General features: G+C 38.4%; 2 protein-coding genes across 2 annotated transcripts in view; one reads left to right on the top strand and one right to left on the bottom strand.

Moving 5' to 3' along the window:
- The window catches only part of GFM1 (G elongation factor mitochondrial 1), a 57,134-nt gene that overhangs the window by 18,070 nt on the left and 15,393 nt on the right, over window positions 1-23,671 (bottom strand). Inside the window, exons 9-15 of the mRNA XM_066369853.1 lie at window positions 22,734-22,871; window positions 21,197-21,298; window positions 18,521-18,577; window positions 15,080-15,217; window positions 14,159-14,241; window positions 2,339-2,501; window positions 582-726 (exon numbers count right to left, since the gene is read on the bottom strand). Of these exons, the coding sequence (XP_066225950.1) occupies window positions 582-726; window positions 2,339-2,501; window positions 14,159-14,241; window positions 15,080-15,217; window positions 18,521-18,577; window positions 21,197-21,298; window positions 22,734-22,871 (826 nt within the window). The remainder of the gene's footprint in view (window positions 1-581; window positions 727-2,338; window positions 2,502-14,158; window positions 14,242-15,079; window positions 15,218-18,520; window positions 18,578-21,196; window positions 21,299-22,733; window positions 22,872-23,671) is intronic.
- LXN (latexin) lies at window positions 8,132-14,157 on the top strand. The gene is made up of 6 exons (XM_066369855.1): window positions 8,132-8,497; window positions 9,775-9,837; window positions 10,745-10,922; window positions 11,223-11,359; window positions 13,462-13,524; window positions 13,794-14,157. The coding sequence occupies exons 1-6, from the start codon at window positions 8,369-8,371 to the stop codon at window positions 13,890-13,892; spliced, it is 669 nt and encodes a 222-aa protein (XP_066225952.1). The 5' UTR covers window positions 8,132-8,368; the 3' UTR covers window positions 13,893-14,157.

The following is a 23,671-nucleotide window of genomic DNA, read 5'->3' on the forward strand; positions in this document are numbered from 1 at the left end:
TCACTGACCACCAATGAAAGAGGTACCCTTCCAGAAGTGCGGAGGGGGCCGGATCAATGGCCTAAGGGGGCCGCATGTGGCCCGTGGGCCGTAGTTTATGTTTAATAAATTTCCTCCTTTAATAAAACTCTTCAAAAACTTATTTGGACTTGGTGCCTCTACGAAAACCCGCAGAATTGTGGATTGGATACTTTATAACAGTCCTAACCTGAAAAAAATTATTTCTGAATTTACAGATTTCCTGACATCAGAATAAATCCCTAAAAATAGTATGATTATAGTTAATGTTTCTTTAAAATATTCTTAGAATTTTGAGCATTTCTGACTTTTCTATTAAAAGCAGAACTTACAGATTATTTATGGTGATAAATATATAAAAATTAACAGATAATTTAGGAGAATAGGGTAGGCTTTTAATTTTGCAAGAGAATGCAGTAATCTATCCTCACTCTGATTTTGTGAGTATCTGCCCAGGACTAGCCACGTTGTCTGGTGTGCCACCCAGTGCTCTAGGAAGGGAAGACCAGAACAGTGCAGGAAAAACATCACAGCGATGCGACCAGGGCTAGGGCACAGCGTACCTTGTTTGAGAGCACCTTCTCCTGCACGGATGAAAGAAATCTCATTGGAGTCAACCATGTGATGCGCTCCATCTTCCAGGATAAAACGGAGCCCAGAGAGTTTATGACCAGACAGGGGGCCCTTCTCGCAGGCATCTAAAAATCCCTGTTAATGGATGAACATCGCTTCTGGAGTGAGTGCATTTCACTTGCAGATGCATTCCCAAGAACCCCCGAACATTTCCGTATTCAGAATTTAACATTTTTATGTGTGCTATATTTCATTCCTCAAAACAAAGTGAAAAGTTGAACAGCCTTTTTCAACAAATTAACTTTTGTGACATCTAGATGAGTAATCCCTTGGAAACCACATCAGTTAAAGGGTGTGAGCTGGTTTGAAAGTGATGCTGAGAGTGATAACACTCAGTTTCTCAAAAACCCATCCTCAGGAAATACACAGCTCTCATAACTCACTATAGAGATAGCACGATCTAATTTCACAAGGAGACACAGAGGAAAGGTAAATCTGAGCGATTTCCTAAAAGAAAACCCCCACCAACACTGGCATGTATTCAACAGATGTGTCTTGAGCTCTGGGACATACCTGTCCCTGCTTTCCCTTCCTGGAAGATCGCTACATTATAGTTTTAGTATCACACACAATGTCATAAGAACTAAAATTAAAAGGTAATTTTTCCAAAGGAAATTCTTCTTTAAAAAGTAGCTTCATCAAAGTAGAAATGATGTACAATACACTATACATATTTAAAGAGTACAATTTGATAAGTTTGCAATTGTTTTTCATTCATTCAGTTAACATTTATTTGTAAAGCTCCTATAAGTCATTACTTTTTCTTAGCAAAACAATCACATGACTGCACATATATTACAATATACTTCTGATATTTCAAAACTGTAAATCTTGTATGCTAAAAAAATCTAAGCTCTCATGCAGCTACATTCATCTTGGAGAACAGAAGATAATTTAAAAGTGTATGGATGACAAAATATTGTCTTGAAATACAGTATAATAAATAAAATACACTAGTTACAAAAAATGGTTTCACCACTGAAACCAAAATTATAATCTGTTAATAAAGACTTTTAAGTTAAAAGTTTAAAAAAGACAACTAAAAACCTAAAATATGAACAGACAGTTGCTAAGTTTACAACAGTCTTAAAGCCAGTGACCTAGAAAGCAAACAAAACACTAACCACTTTTATGTGCAAAAGCACTTCACAATTCCCAAAGAAGTGTTAGTCTTATCTGCTCCTCAGTTTTGCGAGGGATTCAAGTTTAAGTATTTTATCCTTACTTTAGAGAAAAAGAAACTGGCTTTGAACACTGATTCACCAAAAAGCACATAAACCAGGAGGAGATTTGACAGCAGGTCCCAGGTGTTGGAAAATATTAATGAGTGATTGATTGTTCTACTACAAAACTCATCTAAAACCTTACAGCTTTATGAATTTCAAAGGCCAATTACAATCAATGGAATAGTTTCTATTTATCAAGAAAAATATAGAACTTTATCATCTTACCAAGAGAAATAATCATGATTAAGAAACAGAATGATTTCCCTTCACTGTCATACTATGTTTATAGCTCTTGAACTTAATGAATTGTAGATTCTAAATCAGATGGAAAGCTTAACAAAGTAGTACTGTAGCTAAAATGAACCATGGAAGAAAATGTGATAGAAATATGATTTAATATCTAATAAACTTTTGTTTTTTTATCTTTAAAAATGCAAGAAAGCTTTTGCTTTTGTTTTTACCTTTTCTACAGCAGGCACAAAGTGCTTTGGCACATTTGATCCGAATGTTTCATCTGAAAACTCCAACTTCGTGTAGTTCTCTGGGTCCAGAGGCTCCAGGACTCCGATCACTTTCCCATACTGGCCTGAACCACCTGATTGTTTTTTATGTGTAAACTCAAACCTGAAAGTGATATAGAAGGGGCAAGGGAATCAACATAACATGATGTAATTACCAAATGAAATCACTCCTAATTTAAATGAAAAAGCACATTTCATCATTTTTATTTTATTTTTTTTACTATGATGGCCTTCCTATAAAATTTTATTGTAGAATTTATTTAAAAAGAAAGTCTCTCCTTTCTGTTCTTACTTAAGAGGTGAGGGTGGGGTACACCACCAAAATAACCCATAGCTTTAATTCTGCTCATTCTGAATTTACATATTTCCCAAGTAGAAAAGTAAGAGTCAAGTAACTAATAAGCCAATCTAAGGTCCTTGTTCTAGTACCTACATTCCAAACAGCTTGTCCACTCCTTCTGGAATGCCTCCCCTTCCTAGGAGAGTATTCTCTCCTTGAGTTTCTATAACTGAGGAGAGTTACTGTGAAGAGGGGAGCTCTGCAGTTCATTTATTCAGACAGTTCCTATTTGATGGTACTACTTGGACATTACAGACTGATGCAATACAAGAAGACGGGAATTTCAAGTGGAATAATTAACACCCAAAAATTATTAATGGCAAAACGATAATGAATAAATGCAAGTCATTTAAATAGACACAGGTCAGTGTTTACATCACTCAAATGGCAACATAAATAGAACAGTTTAAGCATTTTACATACATATTAAGCATAAAAAAGCACAGGATACTATTTCATTGAAAAAACATTTCATGAGTATCTACTGTTTGCAAAGCATTTCTTCCTTTAAAATGAAACCTTCCTCAAAACCATAAGGTGGAAGAGACCAGCTCCTTTCAAAACTGTCTGCAGGTAGCAGCAGATGAGGGGACACTAATGAGCATGTGTTCCTGCACACATATCTGAGAGAGGTTTGGAAGAAGTAAATATCAATTTTGGTAGGAGATGCTAGCTTGAAATAAGCAGCTTTCATAAAGAGCCTAAGTCTGAATGCGCCTGATAAAATGCTTTTAAATAATCTTCCAGTGCCAAGAGCTTCAGCATGCGCTGGGAAAAATAAAATGCTGAAAGGTTAGTTTTCCCGGGAGGGAGGAAAACAGCCATGAGAAGAAAGAGGAGGAAAGCAGAAGAAAAACAACTGCTCAGTCACCACAGAATTAACGAAAGGCTTTCAAATCCATGGCCCACTGACACATTCTCAGATATGCATGAGTTTTTGAGACATTTTAAATTTTGTATTCAATTTGACAATATAACATCTATACAACATACTCTAGATTAGGGTTGTCTACATGGTAATCGGTAACCACTGATATTTACATTTAAATGAAATTGAAAATTCAGTTCCTCAGATGCCCTGGTCATATTTAAAGGGGTCCAAGGTCATCTGCGGAGAATGGCGACAACGCAGCACAGATGCAGCACACCGTCGCTACTCACAGCTCTGCAGGGAACTGCTCTGGAGGACCCACTTACAAACAAGCCACCCACTGGTTTCGGGGACCCTGTCTGAGGTTATAACCAAGTGGGTGCCAAACAACAAAACGCTTATGTGCCAGGTTTGTACCAAGCACTTTTTATGAATTGTCTTGTTCTATACACAAATCGATGAAGAGGTACAATTTTTATCACCATTTTAAGGATGAGAAACCTGAGAGTCAGAGAAGCTAAGTAACTTGCCAAACATGATACAGCTATTTTGTGGTAGAGCCAGGATTTGTACCAAAACCAATCAATCAGTGCTCTTAAGCAAACATTTTCCTAGAAGGCTAATAGAAGAATATAAACAGATTTAATCTTCAAATGATGCATTCACTTCAAAAGCATTAGAAGGTACTGCACAAACAGATTTTACAATAGCTGAGATGGAGAGGAGGTGGAAGACTGTAGGCATAGGGACTGCTGAAGGGAAGAGCCCAGACGGTGGCAGGATCATTGATCACTGACAGGCTGGGAAAGGCAATTTCATTTAGGCAAGCCACCTCTCACGTTAAAATTAATGTGAATTAGAATTATGCTGGTTTTACTTTTTTTTTTTTGTATTTTTCTGAAGCTGGAAACGGGGAGGCAGTCAGACAGACTCCCGCATGCACCCGACCGGGATCCACCCGGCATGCTCACCAGGGGGTGATGCTCTGCCCATCCGGGGCTTCACTCTGTTGCGACCAGAGCCACTCTAGTGCCTGAGGCAGAGGCCATGAAGCCATCCCCAGCGCCCGGGCCAACTTTGCTCCAATGGAGCCTTGGCTGCGGGAGGGGAAGAGAGATACAGAGAGGAAGGAGAGGGGGAGGGGTGGAGAAGCAGATGGGCGCTTCTCCTGTGTGCCCCAGCCGGGAATCGAACCCGGGACCTCTGCACGCCAGGCTGACGCTCTACCACTGAGCCAACCAGCCAGGGCCTGGTTTTACTTTTAACCTCCATTTTACTGATTAATTTTTACTTTGTAGTTTTACCAGACTTGTAAGCAACAGGTAGTTCTATGTTTATCATTCATATAATTTACCCAACCCCACAGACTAATAGTAATTTTGTTCCTTTCAAGAGAACCCATCTATTATTTGAGGATAATGATCTCTTGACGAACCACTCATGAAGCATCAGTAAGATTTAAAGGATTCATTTGCCTGACCTGTGGGGGCACAGTGGATACAATATTAACCTGGGATGCTGAGGCCACTGGTTCCAAACCCTGGACTTATTGGTTCAAGACACATACAACAAGCAATCAATGAACAACTAAATTGAAGTAACTATGAGTTGATATTACACACACACACACACACACACACTGCCTCTCTTCTCTCTCTGTAAAATCAAGAAATAAAATCTTTAAAAAAATAAAAAGATTTCATGGACTCAAGTATAGGAATAAGATTCTCTTAATGCAGTTTATTATTTCTCAAATAGGCAGTTAAATGTTTAATGTAATAATTATATTTTTATTCAATTTTTTATTTATTGATTTTTAAAGAGAAACGAAGGAGGAGGGAGGGGGGAAGGAAGGAGAGAAATACAGATTTGTTGTTGCACTTATTTATGCATTCATTGGTTGATTTTTGTAGTCCTGACCAAGGACTGAACCCACAACCTTGGTATATTAGGACAATGCTCTAATCAACTGTGCTACTCGGCCAGGGCAATACGTGTGTGTGTGTGTGTGTGTGTGTGTGTGTGTGTGTGTGTGTGTGTGTGTGTGTATTATTTCTTTAAAGAGCCAGAGGGAGAGAGACGAGAAGTATCAACTCATAGTTGCATCACTTTAGTTGTTCATTAATTGTTTTTCATCTGTGCCTTGGCAGAGCTGGGGTAGGGGATAGGGAGTAGAAGGAAGGGGAGGGCTATTAAAGCTGAGCCAATGACCCCTTGATCCAGCCAGGGATCATGGGATCATGTTTATGATCCCACACACAAGCCGACAACCCTGTGCTCAAGGCGGTGACCTCAGGGTTTCAAACCCAGGACCTCAGCGTCCCAGGTCGATGCTCTATCCACTGTACCACCACCAGTCAGGCAATAATTATATATTTATTTATTCATTTATTTATTTATTTTTACAGAGGGAGAGAGTCAGAGAGAGGGATAAATAGGGACAGACAGACAGGAACGGAAAGAGATGAGAAGCATCAATCATCAGTCTTTTGTTGCGACACCTTAGTTGTTCATTGATTGCTTTCTCAAATGTGCCTTGACCGCGGGCCTTCAGCAGACCGAGTAACCCCTTGCTTGAGCCAGCAACCTTGGGTCCAAGTTGGTGAGCTTTTTTGCTCAAACCAGATGAGCCCACGCTCAAGTTGGCGACCTCGGGGTCTCAAACCTGGGTCCTTCCGCATCCCAGTCTGACGCTCTATCCACTGTGCCACTGCCTGGTCAGGCAATATAATTATATATTTAAAAGAAGCTAAATTCATATGTGTACTTTTAATAAATGCCTGTTACGTCACAACCTATACTAATAGCCCTGAGACAGCAATAGTATTCATAAAGCTTCCAAATGGTGATTTTATCTAGGAAGCACACATATTGTACTTCTCACAACTTTGGTAATAACACAGATGTTAACCAGCTATTTGTGAAACTTTACAATTCATTATCAGCATAAAGCTCTCTCTATGCCATCTGAATGTGGCAATCACTCTTTCCTGGACACTATCAAAGGAACACATAATTAAAACAATTCACACACACTGACAACCCAAGAGGTTGGCTAATAGATGAATGACTCATAAACCCCTTGCCACCAAAAGAAAAAAACCTTCAACATTTTTTAGAAAAAGGTTTGAGGAGAAACCCCTTCATTCTCTAGTTACTTGACAGTTGTTGGCTAATACAACTAAAAAGAATGGGAAATGCCTTACTACTTCCTACTTTTCAAAAATCTACATACTGCAAAGCAAGACTATTTATAAATAAACTGAAAAGGGAATTTGAGGAAGACAACACATCACAAATTCATTTTTAGCTTTTTTTTTTTTTTTAGTGTGAGAAAGAGACAGTCAGGAAAGATGAGAAGCATCAATTCTTCATTGTGGTACCTTAGTTGTTCATTGTTTCCTCATATGTGCCTTGACCGAGGGTGAAGGGGGGGACTACAGCAGAGCCAGTGACCCCTTGCTCAAGCCAGCAACCTTGGGCTTCAAGCCAGCACGACCATGGGGTCATGCCTATGATCCCATGCTCAAGCTAGTGATCCTGGACTCAAACCAGAGACTTTGGGATTTCTAACCTGGGTCCTCAGCATCCCAGGCCTATGCTTTATTCACTGTGCCACACCCTAGTCAGGCCATTTTTAACTTTTTTAAAAAAATACCACCACCACATGTCTAGCAAAACAAAACAAACTTTAAAAATCCATTTTGAGAAAAACAGTAAAGAATTTCCCCTTTCAAGCCAACTAAAGTGAAGCCCTCATGAGGTGAAACCCTAGCTTCCTGACCTAGAGAAAATCCAGAGCCTCCTTTAAAGAGCCTAAGAATGTAATTAAGATGTCTAGAGTGAAAATGTTCTGTCTGAAAGTTTGGGCTGGCTTCAATAAATTAAGCAGCTTTAAAAAGTCCTGCTTTTGTTAAGGTTAGAAGTTACTTCAGTGTCGTGGCTCTATACAAGTTCAGTCCTTAAGTATGTTTTAATGGAAGTGACTGAGAAAGTTGAAAGTACAGTATTATATCAAAATCTCATCTGAGTGAAGGGACACAGGGGCGCAGGTGTATTTTTTACTTCTCCTGATCCAAATTAAATAATTCTCCAAATTATTGTAGTTTGCAATCTCTCATACCCTGATTTGGGTAGAACTGGTGCAACTCCACAAAAAGCTAGAGAAGAGCAAGCCTGTTCCTGGACTTTCACAATGGGAGGGGCCAAGAAGGAATCGAAATCTGTTCACTGCCGGGAGCGCCTTTGCACTTTGTCCGGTCTGTTGACACCGTGGGGGTCTGTATATAAAAGGAAGTTGTGCTCCAGCCTGCAAGTGAAGCAAGCAGACTCCCTCCTGGGGAGGAATCGCTCTAGAAAGGCAAACACCAAAAAAAGCTCCTCTCGCGCTTCTGTGAAGATTAATAAAAGGATGACTTTCTCGCCAACCCTGCCCACCACCACCTTCCCGTACCCCGACCCCTCCCACCTTGACCCAGAGGCTCCCCCGCCCGGTCGAACCGAGCAGACGTCAGCAGGGAGGGCGGGGCCCGGGAGCAGCCAGTCCCAGGGCCAGCGCCCAGGCGGCTTCCCGAAACAGAAGGAGGGAAGGAAGGAGGGCGGAAATGGGAGGAAAGGAGCTGGCCACCCCGCTCACACGCAGCAGGGCTTGCCAACTAGCAGACCGGCTGCAGCCTGGACACAGGGCTCCTGTACCGTCCGTCCGGTAAACTTGAGTAGAACCGTAGAACCGTGCTCTCCCCGCCGCTGCTCAGCAAGAATGGAAATCCCATCGACCCACTATCTAGCCGCCAGGGCTGCCTCGCTGGTGGAGAACTGCATCAACTACCAACAGGGGACCCCCCACAAGGTGTTTCTGGTGCAGACAGTCAAACAAGCCAGCATGGAGGTGAGTCCAGCGGCGGGCACCAGCTCCCTCCACGTCCAGGGTCCACAAAACCTTCCCCCCTCATTTTGGCGTTGGCTGCTGGCGTCAAGTCTACAGAGGTTAACATGTTTCTGCGGAATACTCCGCGATCCAGACTCTGGGAATGCCGAGGCTGCTGGCTGTTTTCAAGGGAAGGCAGAGACACGACAGTTTCTATGGGCACTGTTACAAGGAAATGGGGGTGTTCCTAGAGGGAGGTGGCATTTCCCCTCTCTGAATGAACCTGTAGGAACCATTCAAAAGAATCTTAAAACTGTTACAACATTTCTCATCTGCTACTCCACAATCTGAATCAACAAAAGCTCCTGTCCTGCAAACGATTCTTCACTTTAAGACTAATCCTTATTAGACCCTTAAACCAAAATGAAGGGGAAACAAAGAGCAAGAGAAACTGATCACCAGTGTCAGGGTGGGCTGAAGCTTCTGTTGAATCACCCCCAAACCCTACCGCAGCCATAAATGTGTGCTGGCTCACCCTGGCTAAAGGCTACAGTAAATGCTTAAGACCTCAGTGACCACTAAGCTTGTTTCCATTTTACTAAAATCTAATGAATTTGAGATTGATTGTTATTTATCTGCCATTAGTTTAACTGCAAAGTCTTTAAGTGCTGACAGGGAGTAGAAATTAACTGCACCCCATAACATAATTAGGTATAAATGCTTAATTGTATCTAAATTCAAAAGTGAAAGAGCTAAACAGCTGTCTTACTGTTGTAAAACAGTGATACTATGTTCAAGTATCATTTCTCAGGTTCACTAATATACAGCTAAATAGTACCTAATATGTCTGATCACTTTGTGGTCATCTGCCTCAAAATGGAATTCACCTTCGTTGAATACTATTTGGAAGGATACGCAGGGCTTTATAAAAAAATCTTTTCCAGGATGAATCCTGTTTATTATCTTTAGAATAAAAGCTATTTAACAATTTCTTATATAGAGAATTTAGGATCACAGATTCAGGGGTTGAAGCCCTCTGACTGAAAGTGAATTGGAATCCATTTTATTTACATATGCTATTATCCCCCCTCCCTTTGTTCTCATCTAAAGATAAACCTGATAGAGGTCCTGCTAACTTAGATGTTACATACATGGTAATATGCTTTTAAGGTCTTAGGCTTTAATTACTTACACCCACCAGCCAGCCACTCCCCCCAACCAAATGAGAATGGATTCTTCTAACAATGCGGAGAATTGAGTTATTGTTATAATAACTCACCACATTTTCTTAATTTTAGGATATTCCAGGAAGAGGACATAAGTATCACCTCAAGTTTTCTGTGGAAGAAATTATCCAAAAGGTAAGTCAAAAGTCATTCTCCTTTATTATTAAATAAAATTTGATTCTAAATATTCCAGATCACCTTTGCTGATCAAATCACAGGATTAATGTGTAGTTTTGTAAATTGTTGTGAAACCCTGCCTTGAACACAATAATGACCATACAAAGGTCAGTTTTTACTTTTTGTGTATTCTGAGATACATGAAGTATTTCTGTTGATGTATTTTAAAAAGACTCTATATACTTAAGTTCAAATAAATTCCTTTAAAAATGTTGTATTCATAGGTCAGTCTGAACTCATGCCTAATATTAACAAGTGAAATATTCTCTACACATCATCACTTAGTCTTTTTCTCTTTTTGCTTTTGATTTCTTTTATTTAAAAAAAGCAAGTGTTTGTAGATATTTATGAGCAATAGAATGGCTAATTAATTTCAGATAAGAATCAGTAATGAGGGAGGGGGATTTTTATATACTTGTTAAATTATTGAGACATTTAAAAAAAGAGAATTGCAATTTCTACTGTAACCATCTTGAAATTAAAAAAAGCTTGCCCTTTCCTTGAGCATAATTCAGAAGAGATACAGGCTAACATCAGGAGAGTCATTAAAAAGCATCTGAGCTGCTAGACAACCATCTTTACAAAGCACAACAAATGCTACAATATTTTCATTTTACATCTAGATACAGATTGCTATATCTGAATCTGAGAAAATTACTGTTATTTCTGAAGCTGAGAGTAAGAGTAATAAAAATAATTAAGAAAATAACTAGGCCATCCCCAATTAGATTACCTCTGGAGTAGGCACTGAAGTCAAGTGTGAAACAACACCATTGAGGCCAACACTTTAAATGTTTTAGCTCAAAGAACAATAGTAAGGATGACTATCTACATGTAAAAATCTTTTGCAAAATGTCTCCAATAGCAAGTGACAGTGAATTGCACAGCTGAAGTACTTTACCCTCCAATGGGACAAGAGACTGTACCAGAGGTCAACTTCACATTTGAAGGGGAAATTGGGAAGAACCCAGATGAAGAAGATAACACATTTTATCTAAAACTTAAGTCCACGAAGGAACCACTAGAAGCACAAAATATTCCAGGTATATAAATATAGCATGGGAAAATATCTTTTTCAACTTTAAAATCATATCAACGATCTATGCTAAAAATTGTTAGATGTTTATATTGTTTTGGAAACATACTGGCTTTTGCAAAAATATCCATTACCAATTTAATTCAACAATAAGAACACCTCTCGAAACTTTATAGATCCATCGCTTAATTAAATTATTTTCTGCACACATTGGAAGGAAACTAAAACATGACTTAGAATTTAGATTTTGTGAAAGGTTAATACTGTATATATCAAGTAATTCCAATTATCATGTTTCCCCCACCAGACAGTTTTGGAAATGTAGCTCCGGCAATGAAGCCAGTTCGACATTTAGCCTGGGTTGCCTGTGGTTATATAATATGGCAGAATTCTACTGAAAACACATGGTATAAAATGGTAAAAATTCAAACTGTCAAGCAAGTGGTAAGTTATGTGTACAAAATATACTATTAATAGGGTTAATGTTGACTGAAAGTGTTGATTCATTATTAGTATCCCATTTGTAACTTTGCATTTAAAATAATGTACCTAGTATTTTGAAGAAAACGTTGGTTACTATGATTGAAGCCAGAGAAAGTGAAGCTGAAGTTTCAAGCAAGCCAAGTCTTGAGTTATAAATATGTAATTTAGCATTCAGTTTTTATGCTCAGTTTAATACAGATTATTTCCTTTGGCAACCTAAGTTTTGTGTTCAAATTACTCCAGTCATGCAATGTTGTAAATTACTTCTGCTCTTCTCCTCTACTGAAACAGCAATGCCAGAGCTACCTAGAAACATGGCGGCCATTTCCCCCAGAGATCAGCCACACCCATAGCACTAGCATCGCAGGCCTGCTGTATATAATTTTCTTTTATAACTGACTGAGTCATAATTTACAACTTCCTATCTTGCTTGTTGCTAGCCTTTTGTTTTCTGATGACTACTCTGAACTGCCTCTTTCTAGACCTTAAAGAGATAAAAATAAATTCTTTGATTTTTAGCTTTATTAAAGGGTTAAGACAAAAAAAAACCTGTCAACTAGTAGTATTAATGGAAAAGAAAGAAGATAGTATGCAAAGGAACTACAAGAATAGTTAGCATAAAAGAGACTGCAGCTGCCCTGTTACAGCTTGTTGATAATTGCAAGGGCGCACCTGGAGCATCTCTACTCCAAAGGCGACTGCCACCAGCTGTCAGACCACTGCTTAGAGACACTGGAGGGCAGAACACCCAATTACAAGGCTCAGAGTGTGGTGTCAAATACCTAACAAATATTACAACATTTTAAGAAACAGTGCCTTTTTCTAATGCATTTTTGCAGATTACAACATTCCTGTAGGGGTACTGTGGCCTCAAATAATTGAGTAATGGGTCCAGGTTATAGAGGCTAAACATATAATCCTAATCAGGATTTTTTTAAGCCATGTTTTAATAGCAAAATATGCACAAATATTGCTCTAGTAGTTTTATGAAAGAAAATCTTGTAACCCTTCACCAAACTGTAATTTTAAAGCACTAATGAAAATCTCAGCAGAAGGGTTTAACCAGTAGTGGTTATATATTACAAGCAGGCTATATATTATAATCTTTACGTATTAAGATCCTACACAGAAGAACCTTACTACTGATTTTTACTTTATCTTTTAAAGCAGCACTTTTCAACCTTTTTATACTTGGGGACCAGTGAAAATAGGAGAATTACTTCAGGGTCCACTAAAGCAGAAATCACCCTGAACATAAGTGAATCTGACTAATATCACTGGGTCTATAATCTTCATATAATATCAGAGTGATTAACTCTTTTGCAGACTGGCACAAAATCTCTGGAGGACTGGCAGTTGAAAAACACTATTTTAAAGGACATTCTCTGTTGATATAATCAAAGAAAGAACTACTTCAAGATACCATCAGGAGAGAACAGTATACTTTTATTTGACCCTGGGCCACATTTATAGTCACTATTAATCAGAGGAGCACTGGAGCTTGTGCTGCCCCTTGGACTCTGGGTCTGATTTGCATACGTAAGACCTTAGAGAGCTTCCTCTCTGGTGATGGTGGTTATAAACTACACAGATGCACAGTATTTCTGTGTAGCTGATGGTGTACTTTCTATAGGTAAAGCAATAAGCACTGTTCAAAGCTTTAATTCCAAAGTCAGGTAACTACAGTCACTGCATTTTATTGTATTGTTTTCAGTCTTTTTAAAAGAATTTTTATCCCTTAAATTATGCTTTTCTGAACCATGTAAACATTAAAGAATTTTAAGTGACAAACTAGACTGTTATGCTCTCAAGTAGCTCCTATAACCCAGAAACTAAATACAGAAAGGGAAATGATTTTTAGACTAGCAAATAAAAAATCATAATTTAAAACTGTAGTTTGAAAAAATTTGTAAGAGAAGGTATTTCTGTCAGGCCAAATAAATTATGACATTTTATTTTTACTGAACTGGAAGTATTATAATCATCTGCTAATGAAAACTGATTTTTAAAATTAAACTATTTTGCCAGTGATATTTCACACCCCAGGTTTTTATTTATTATAGCAAAGAAACGATGACTTCATTGAGTTAGACTACACCATTCTACTTCATGACATTGCATCTCAGGTAAAGTACTGTTTACTGTTATCCATTTCTACTCCGAAAATTGAGACTTGTTTTATAGCCACAGTATGCTTTATTAGCTTTGACTCTAAATCAGAATTCATGTAAATTCAAATAGGCACCAAGTTGAAGTCTATTTTATTTGTAGCAGTTTAACTTGATTTGCGCTATTCTTTATGAGGATTATTTTGTTTCTAACAAAATATAAACCCAACTCTGTTTTCCTAAATGTTTTCTGAATTTATCACAGCATTAGTTTCCTTGACTTGCAGGAGATTATTCCTTGGCAAATGCAAGTTCTCTGGCACCCACAGTATGGCACTAAAGTGAAACATAATAGCCGTCTGCCAAAGGACGCACAGCCGGAATAAACGAAGATCCTAATGATGGATGAAGTGTCGATATGCTTATTACTAATGTGTATGTCAGTCTTCACTGATATGTAGCTTAAAGGGCCAAACGAATCCCAAAGTGTCACTCTGCATAAATGTCTTGATTACAGCACAAAACCATATAGTTTCTGTAGTAAGAGTGTCATGATGTAAAAATATCTTAACAGTAATAGTGCAGTGTATCTCCCACAGTACAAAGCTTAAATTTCAGCCTCACAGTATGTTCAATTGTGTTGCATACTTACGGGACAGGGGCAGTAATAGTCTCTCTGAAAGCAACTTTTGGCTTTCCTGTGATACAAGGACAACCATATTCTCTTTCCATCCTCTAAAAAGAGCAGGGGAAATGAAAATTTGGTATATTTAAGTTTAAAAAATAAACAGAATAATCCTAAGAATCTTAATTATCAGAAGCATTTAAAGGACTAAGATACATATTAACAATACAAACTGCTTTTATAGATACTATATAAGTGAATTCTAATTTAGACTGGTTAATTTACGCTTGCATTCAATTAAAATATACACTAAAACTTCATCTTTGTTTCATCTTATTATTCACTGGAATAGTATTATGAATCTATTGTCAGAATTCTGTACTGTCTCAACTTCAAAGATATGATCACACCAGAATTTTAAATCTTAAGTCATATGTCCTGTTTTCATTCAAATATAAGTAAGCCCTTTCCTAGGAAAAGATGTACCCCATCTACCCATTCTTTTATCTGTATTATAATGATCTCCCAAGTACTGACTTGAGAATAAACAAGCAAGACATGACCTGAGGAGTGGGTACTGGTGGGCACTTTCTCAACAGGTGTCCCCGTGCAGGTTGTCTTCCGGGGCTGGGACCAAGGTATCTTATTTAACCCAGATAACCATGACCTGGGGACGGCTGTATGGTCATATTGCAAATCCCCTGTGCCTTGATTCTACAAGTCTGCAATGCTTTACAAAGAAACAGGTTCAGAGGTCAAACATAACTAAAGTATAATACTTAGTAGAGGGAGTAGTATACCACATCTGGATACAACCCAGAGTGAGCTTGAAAAACCTCTATTAGTGTATGGACATTAGACAGAAAATTACAAAATTTGTTAATTTTGCTCTTAACAAAACAGACATACATGAAGTAAATTTAATTTAACTTCCTTGTTATTCATTACCTGAGCATAGATTTCCAGGTGTAATTCTCCCATTCCAGATACAACTGTCTCTTTACTCTCAGTGTCAAAGTGAACTTTAAATGTAGGATCTTCTCTTGTAAACCTGCTGATACCTTTTGAAAATTTCTCCAGATCATTCTTTAAAAAAAGGAAGTCAATGCACAGTTTTACTAATTGAGACAAACAATGGGGCTGTTGAAAGAATTTTACTGACTGAAATTAAATAAACAGTTAAAAAATAAAAATGGTCAACCATCTGGTCTCTAGACCACAGGCTCTAGGTATGTGAGCTTGGACAAGGCAGCAGCAAGCAGCTCTCTACAGTTTTCTCTCCACACCAAGATACAAAAGTCCAAGACTTCACTTTATGCCTTTTCCTATTATATTGACAAAAACTGCCCATAAAGTACAGTCTGTGTTGCTGTTTTACATTTCAGAAATCCTATGCATAATCAAAGGAACCAGTGTGTTTATCAAGATCCTATCAGACTCAAGAGGACAGTTAAGACCTAACAGTAAGGCAAATGTCACACTGAGACTTTCAAAACAATCTGTTTGGATTGGATTTCCTTGTGGGGTAAACAGAATAATGGGCCTCTAAGGATATGCCCTAATTGCCCTCCCCAAACCTGTGAATGTTACTTGATATGGTAAGGGGACTTTGCAGATGATGTGATTAGGTTACAGACATGAATACTTTGGGTGGGCCCCAGTGATCACATTGGCTTTTAAAAACCGGAAGAGGAATGGAGAACGGCAGATCAGAGAAATGTAAAGAAGGAAGCAGAGGAAGGAAATACCTGAAGCATGAGAGGGACTCATTTCACTATTGCTGGCACTGAAGACAGGAGGTAGGGCCAATCTGTAAAAGCTAAGACCTATAGCCCTCAGGTGACAATCAGCAAGGAAAAAGAACCCCAGTCCTGCAAACATAGGAGCTGAATTTTTCCAACAATCTGAGTAAGCAAGGAAATAAACTGCCCCCTAGAGCATCCAAAAAGGAGCACAGCCCTGTCAATATCTTGATTTTAGCCCTTTAAGAACCAAGTCGGGCCTAACCTGTGCTGGAGTAGTAAAGAACTGACCTGGAACTCTAAGGTCACCATTTTGAAACCCTGCGCTTACCTGTTCAGGGCACAAATGAGAGTTGATGCTTCCTCCCCCTCTTATCTCTCTCTCTCTCTCTTTCTCAGGGCACAAATGAGAATTGATGCTTCCTCCCCCTCTTATCTGTGTGTGTGTGTGTGTGTGTGTGTGTGTGTGTGTGTGTGTGTCCCCTCTCTAAAATGAATAAAATCTTAAAAAAAAAAAAAGAACTGTGTCAGTGCGTGACCAGGCAGTAGAACAGTGGATAGAGCATCAGCCTGGGACACAGAGAACCCAGGTTTGAAACTCCAAGGTCGCCAGCTTAAGCACAGGCTCATAGACATGACCCCATGGTCGCTGGCTTGAGACCAAAGATAGCTGGCTTGAAGCCCAAGGTCACTGGCTTGGCTGTAGCCACCCCCCTCCCCTTCAAGGCACATATGAGAAAGCAATCAATGAACAACTAAGGAGCCATAATGAACTGATGCTTCAAATCTCTCTCCCTTCCTTTCTGTCCTTATCTGTTTATCTCTCCCATAAAAAAAAAAAAAGAGAACCATGTCAAACTTCTCACCTACACAACTATAAAATAATATGTCTGTGATGTTGTAAGCCACTAAGTTTGTGGTAGTTTCTTACAGCAGCAACAGAAAACTAACACATCCTGAATCACCAGTATTAATAGCTATTACATGTGTCTGGAGCTGTGTGCTATGTATTTTGTATATACATAACTGTAATGCTGCAAATAGAATTAGCCACATTCTCTAGGAATTCTGAGGAAACGAGGTACAAAGAAGTTAAATGACTTGCTCAAGGCCACACAGATAGTGCACGGCAAAGCTGAGATAATGAATCCTGAGTTTGTCTCTTTCCAAAATCTTTTTCCCTTTTCCCTGTACTTGCCCGGTACTCTCAACTTACTAGAAGATCATCCCAACCTCCACTACTGAGATTCACAGCTTTAGGCAGTGCTTTTATTATTTAATTTAAATTAATTTACTCCAGCAAGCAGATAGTACAGAGACACCAAAAACCTTTTGGATACTGATGCATTTTATTTCTCTCCAACATCAAGACAAAAGTCTTACATAAATTCTGAATTTAGAAATGAAGAGCTTTGTATCTTAATTTCTAGCCCTGTATATATATCCTGAAGGGAAAAGCGAACAACTTAGCAAAGCACTTGGAACAAAATGGCATCTTATTGTGTAGTAAGATATAAGATTTACCTGTCCTCAAATTTCTGAGAGGAAGTAATTTAATGTTTCTTGCCACCTCAACATTCTCCTTTCTATAAAAACGGTCTATAAAATCTAAAGTTCCTCAAAATAGATAAAGCAGTAGCTGTTAATGCATCCACAAAATAAACCAGGACATGTTCTGTAAATGACAGCTCCCAGACAACAAGAGGTCATACATGTTCCCTCAACACATGTGTAAGTTCATGTCAAGGCAATTGAAGAACTAAACCATTTTGGTTCAAGATCAGGACTAATTCCAATGATAAGCTAATGTGAATGCAGAACTTACTCAAGGAATCTTGGCTTTGTAAAAAGCTAAGTGACATAAGGTCCAATCATGAACTTGTTATATTCGAAAGTGAGAAAAAGTCTTGTTTGCAGACTTTCCATGGTATAATCAGATATGTACTGTATTTCTCCATGTATAAGATGCTCCCATGTATAAGACGCACCTTAATTTTGGGGCCCAAAATCTGGGGGAAAAATGTATTACATAAAGTTATTGAACTTAAGTTTTATTTATCATAAAATTCATACAATTCATCACTGTCAAAACTCCCGCCCATTATCTTGTCCTCATCTGTGTCTGATGACGAATCACTATCTTCAACAATGAGCACAAAAACAAGACCAAAAAAGCGGGAAATGCAAGTAAAAATACCTACAACCACTGTATAAGACGCACCCAGTTTTTAAACCCCAAATTTTTTGAAGAAAGGTGCGTCTTATACACGGGGAAATACAGTACTTTATAACTACCACAAATTTAGAGCTGTATTATAATGCATGAGACAATTAATCTAGGCTATATTCTAATATACTTCACAGTGAGACTTACCTACAACTTAGGATAAATGCCCATTTCCCCTTTTCCATCCTTTTATGATCTGAATCTAGGAAGCCCTACTACCACTTTGGAGCAAATGTTATACCTTTTCTTAGTAAGGAGTTAATAAGCACAGTCTCATGAAAACTTTAATACCATAAATTTCTTCAAACATACTGGGGAGTAATTATTAGTAATAGTCTTCTAAGTTTTAAAAGGTGATCTCAATACCAAAAGAGCTCAAGTCTTTATTGTGATATCCTGAGCATGAAATCAAACTCCTACCTTGTTAGAAGGCTTCAGTGCTATTGAAATGACAGGATCAGGAACATGAATTGACTCCTAAGAGAGTTTTAAAAACAGAAGAATTCAGATATACTGTAGTATTGTATGAGTCTGGGTCAGGGATAGATTAATTTTGATGTTCTACTTGACAGCAGAACAAAGGATAAGCAGTAAACATCTTTAGGCTAAACAATATATGTTTTGGTCTGTCTGCATGAAATAAATGAACATATTAATATATTAATAAATAAGGTGTCCACTCATACAATCTCTTCTCTCCTAGAACAAAAATAAAGAATCTATTTATTGACTTAACTGTTTAAGACCCTTAAATTTACTGACACTTTCAGTTTAACATAATCATTATAATAAATCTAACTGCTGAGATGTGGAATTCTTATAGACTGGTGGTACATTTACTGTTGCTATCTTCTCAAAAGCTACAGTACTTATTTAATCAAAATTTATTATGATCACTGATAAGACAACAGAGAAACTAGACTCTATATATGATGCCTCATTTAATCAACCACAACCCTGAGAGGCAAATATTATTAACCTCATTTTACAAATAAAATTTAAAAGGCATGGAAAGAAGATAAAATAATGTGGCTAAAAGCCAGTGGGTAATACAGGGCAGAGGTGAGACTCTAACCAAGGTCCATGTGCTTCAAAGCCTTAGCACTCCCCACAATCACCAGTCCTTGCAAATCGCTAACGACACGCATGTAAAGAAAGCCTTGGGGCCCAAGCAGTGCAATCAGGTGGCATGTGGTACTTATGTAACAGTGCATAGTGGAGAAAGCCTTCTTAATCATACTCATAAAACATTTATCTTAGCTAGGGTGCCCAAAAACCTATACAGATTTATATTTATAGTGTCTTAAACCAACATCAAGACCAGACATTAGAGAATATTTTATACAAAAATACTAAATCCAAAACTATGAATTCCTCATACGATGTAGGAACTATTATAGTGCTGATCTGTTAGGGCTGGATCAGTTCTAACATAAATGATCCACTGAAAATTTGTTCACTACAGCCTGACTAGGCGGTGGCACAGTGGATAGAGCATTGGACTGGGACATAGAGGACTCAGGTTCGAGACCCTGAGGTCACAAGCTTGAGTGCGGGCTCATCTGGCTTGAACATGGGCTCACCAGCTTGAGTGCTGCCTTGAGCATGGGATCAGAGACATGACCCCATGGTTACTGGCTTAAGCCCAAGGTTGCTGCCTTGAGAAAGGGGTCACTTGTTCTGCTGTAGACCCCCGTCAAGGCACATATGAAGAAGCAATCAATGAACAACTAAGGAGACAAAAAAGCCACAACAAAGAATTGATGTTTCTCATCTCTCTCCCTTCCTGTCTGTCGGTCCCTATCTGTCCCTCTGTCTGTCTCTCTCTGTCTCTGTCACACACACACACAAAAAGAAAATTTGTTCACTACAAACTGCCTATCCCCTATGTACTTATATTCTTTCTTTACTAAATTCAGAAGAGAGTCTTACCGTAGGACAGCCTGCTCTCTTAAAGGGACAAGAATGGGAAGTCAGTGAAAGGAATTCAAAGGCAGGAACTGCCCAGGCACATGTAGAGGACAGACTTATTTTATGACTTGGCCATTGTCTGGACCATGAACTGAACCTGGGCCAGAACGGAGACACCACAAAACCCCCTTAGAAACTGTATGACCATGCTGATGCTCACTGTGACATCAGTAACACCCCTCTCTTGCCTCCTGCTATCAGCTGGTTCCTGGAACAGGTTGCTGTCCTGCCCTGGTCAAGCACGGTAAGTGATTTCCACATCAGGTAGCATTCATGTTCTAGTACTAGTGACAAGTCACCCTTTTTACCCTATTTAATAATTCTCTGGCAAAAAATAATAATAATAATAATTATTATTATTCTCTAGCACCTGTCAGGAGGGCAGAGACTATCCACTCCATCTTGCGGCTGCCCAAGAAATGCCTCCTATATAAGTTTTCCTTAATAAACTATTAGTTGCCAGACTGGAGCTGTCAGCTTCTTCAGTCTTTCCCTGCCCTTTGTTTAGGGGCAGTTTCAGTCTCAGGACTTTTCCCAGGGTCTAAGTGTACTAATATCAGGTTCTTCCCTTCAGAGGCCTGCAGTGATGAAAGGGGACCTAGGAGTCCCATAGAGCAAGCTGTATTCAGTAAGTCAGACTGTCTCACTGCACCTTGGTTCCCTTGTTCTGTTATCCCCAAGTCTAGTCTAAATGTTACAGTTTGGTCTTACAGTTCTTAAGGGAAAGGTGTACTCTGAATGCTGAGTTACTAAGGAAGGAGCACTCCACTGAGACCAGCCTGATGATGGTGACAGCAATTCGATAGGTACCCACAATGGGAGGCAAGTCTCAGGGTAGAAGAGTCAGAGCTACACAGTCCAGGTTATCTAGTGGAGATTTTCCCTCCACATTAAACCTCAGAAGATCATGCAATGACTTTACCAAGAAAAACCAGATAAGTTACTTGCTTACACAAAACCTTGTCAAACTGACATTTAGAGAGCCACATCAATCTATACTTGATGCCTGTAGCACTATTCAATGAAAGCTTCTATGGTTGTTTTTTCTGAAATACTAAATGTACTATGTAAAAAATAGACTTTTGAAACTAAAGTGATAAGCAGCTTTTAAATTAAATGACTTACCATAGAAAGTCCACTATTATCTTTGTTAGTGAATGTGTCTCCACTAGCACAGTCAATGCCAAATAATGCACAGATATCTCCAGCAAATACTTCCTCAACATCCTAAATTAAAAAATAACACAAAATGATACTTACACATAATGCAAATCAGATACTTACACATAATGCGACTAAACAGTAGCACGATAAACACACTGGACATAAACAAATATGGCAGAATCTCAGCATGAATTTTGTAGAGAATGAATCAGCTAGAACCAAGGCAACTCATGGCAAGACATCCTTAAACTGGACTCTTATTTAAACCACATCTCAATAGATCAGATTTTACTTGGAGGATCTGCAGTACTGACAGAACCCAGAACCTCACAGTTCTAAAATTATTTCTATGAAATTAAAAAGCATGAACTGTATGTGCTGCCAGTCCAACAATGAGATGTGTATGACAAAGGTGTACAAAGGAAGTTTTGAAAACAAAGGCAAGAGAATGGAGCCCACTTTATTTAAAATAATCTTAATTTCTCACAGATGCAAGCAGTTAAGAAAACAAAGGAAATCTAAGAACAAAGCATTGGTGCCTCTAAACTTCCTTGTTTTTGTCCTTTTGTATGGACAGTTCATTCATAACAGCTGTGGTTGTGAGTGAGGAAGTGTGTGTGTGTGTTACCTTAATGGTTACACAGCTGTATAACCATAGTTTCTGGCCCATAAAACAGCTGTGACTCATCCCTCTAGCCTACCCCCTGCTGCCAATCTCTCAAAATAGCAATTCTGTACAATCTTGAAAGATTGATTGCCTATTTGTCTTCCAGGAGATAGCCACCAAAAATTACTGACCATCCTAAGATTTTGCTTAGACTAATTAAATCTCTCCAAGAATACAGAGCTGAACTTGGAAAGGGTGAGAGCAGGAGACAACCTCACATGCTTGGTATTCCTACCCAGGCCTAACCCTATGGATCACAGAAGGCTAGGACAGATTCAGAATCAATTCAAGAATTCAAGCCAAAATTTATCTCCCAGACCAGACCTTGAGAAGTTTTAAATCCTCAGATGGATTCTATGGCCCTTCGTGGGGCTGGTTCTATGAGTATAAAGCTCTCGCATTAAACAGAGCTTTCATACCAGCCAATTTCAGAACGCAAAGTCACTGAACAATGTGGGAAATTATGTGTGAATTTATTAACTCTCACTTAACTTTGAGAACCACAGGTCCATTGTCCTAGAAACCTATTAATTTTTTGAGGAAAGTGCTGAATTTGTGCTGTGAATCTTAGGGAATTTACTGTCCCTACTCCTTAACCTTGGCCATTGAGGAAATACAGCTAACTAACGAATAGTAGTATAAACTGTGTTCTTAACATCCGCTAATTCAGCCTATCCTAAAGTGCTACGTCGGAATTGTAGCACACCTAACGAAAAAAAGGAAGCTAGAAAAACATATTCAACCAGAAGTGACTCTCCTGGGGGCTCAGGACCCTGAGAAGGTAAACGTGTATGGCCGCCTCAGAGAAGCTGGCCTCAGTGGCGCACTTGCCTCCATCACGTCAGCATGCATGCGCACTAGCCGCTGCACCCGCACTTTCTTTCTTGTTCTCGTGTTGTAGATGGTGTCACCCTTCTTCAGCTCTCCCTGATAACTGCGAACATACGTTAACTGTCCAAATCGACCCGCCTAGAAGTTAAGATTGGGTAGGGCAGAAAGAATAAAAAAGAAGTATAATAATCAAAATCAGGAGGAAAACATCAAAACTATCTCCAACTGTTCTCTTACAATTTTAGTAGTTTTGACTATAGGTAAGTTAAATGGTTGTGGTATTCTTTTTGGTATCATTACTTCTGCTTCCTCTGAAATAATACTAGAAAAAATTTTTAAAAATTATTTATATAAAGAATTATCCTTTTGTCTTCTAATATTATTTTTAAAGTTCAGTTTAATATAGTAAGACATAAAAAGGTATAATTATTGGATAGACAACAAAAGTAACATTAGAAATAGTAATGCATCTAAAAAAACTTTGATAATCATCTAGAAAGCTATACAAGTAAGAGTTTTGTAAAGTGACTAAATATAAAATGAATAAGGATCAATTTCTGCTGAACAGTAGTAACAATAAGATACATATTTAAAAGTTGCCAGTTCTTCCCATAATTATTTACAGGTTTAACACAAACAAAAGTCCAAGAAATTTTTAATTAAACATCAGTGATTATAAAAGTCATTTAGAAAAATAAAAATAAAAAATTTTGAAACACTATGGAAAGAAGAAACTAAGACTGATCTAGAAACATATTAGTCTAAAACTTAAAAAATATAAACTAGCACAAATTAGACTGAAGAGCCCACAGAGCACAGCATTAATATTTAAAATGTTTAATTCATTTATTAGTAGATGATAAAGGAGGTGTGACAATCAATGGAAAAGTGTAACTGTTCAAACTGCTAAGTGGACAACTGCTCTTGCAGGCAAGTGA

Source organism: Saccopteryx leptura, chromosome 2, assembly GCF_036850995.1.
Source record: "Saccopteryx leptura isolate mSacLep1 chromosome 2, mSacLep1_pri_phased_curated, whole genome shotgun sequence".
Classification (NCBI taxonomy): domain Eukaryota; kingdom Metazoa; phylum Chordata; class Mammalia; order Chiroptera; family Emballonuridae; genus Saccopteryx; species Saccopteryx leptura.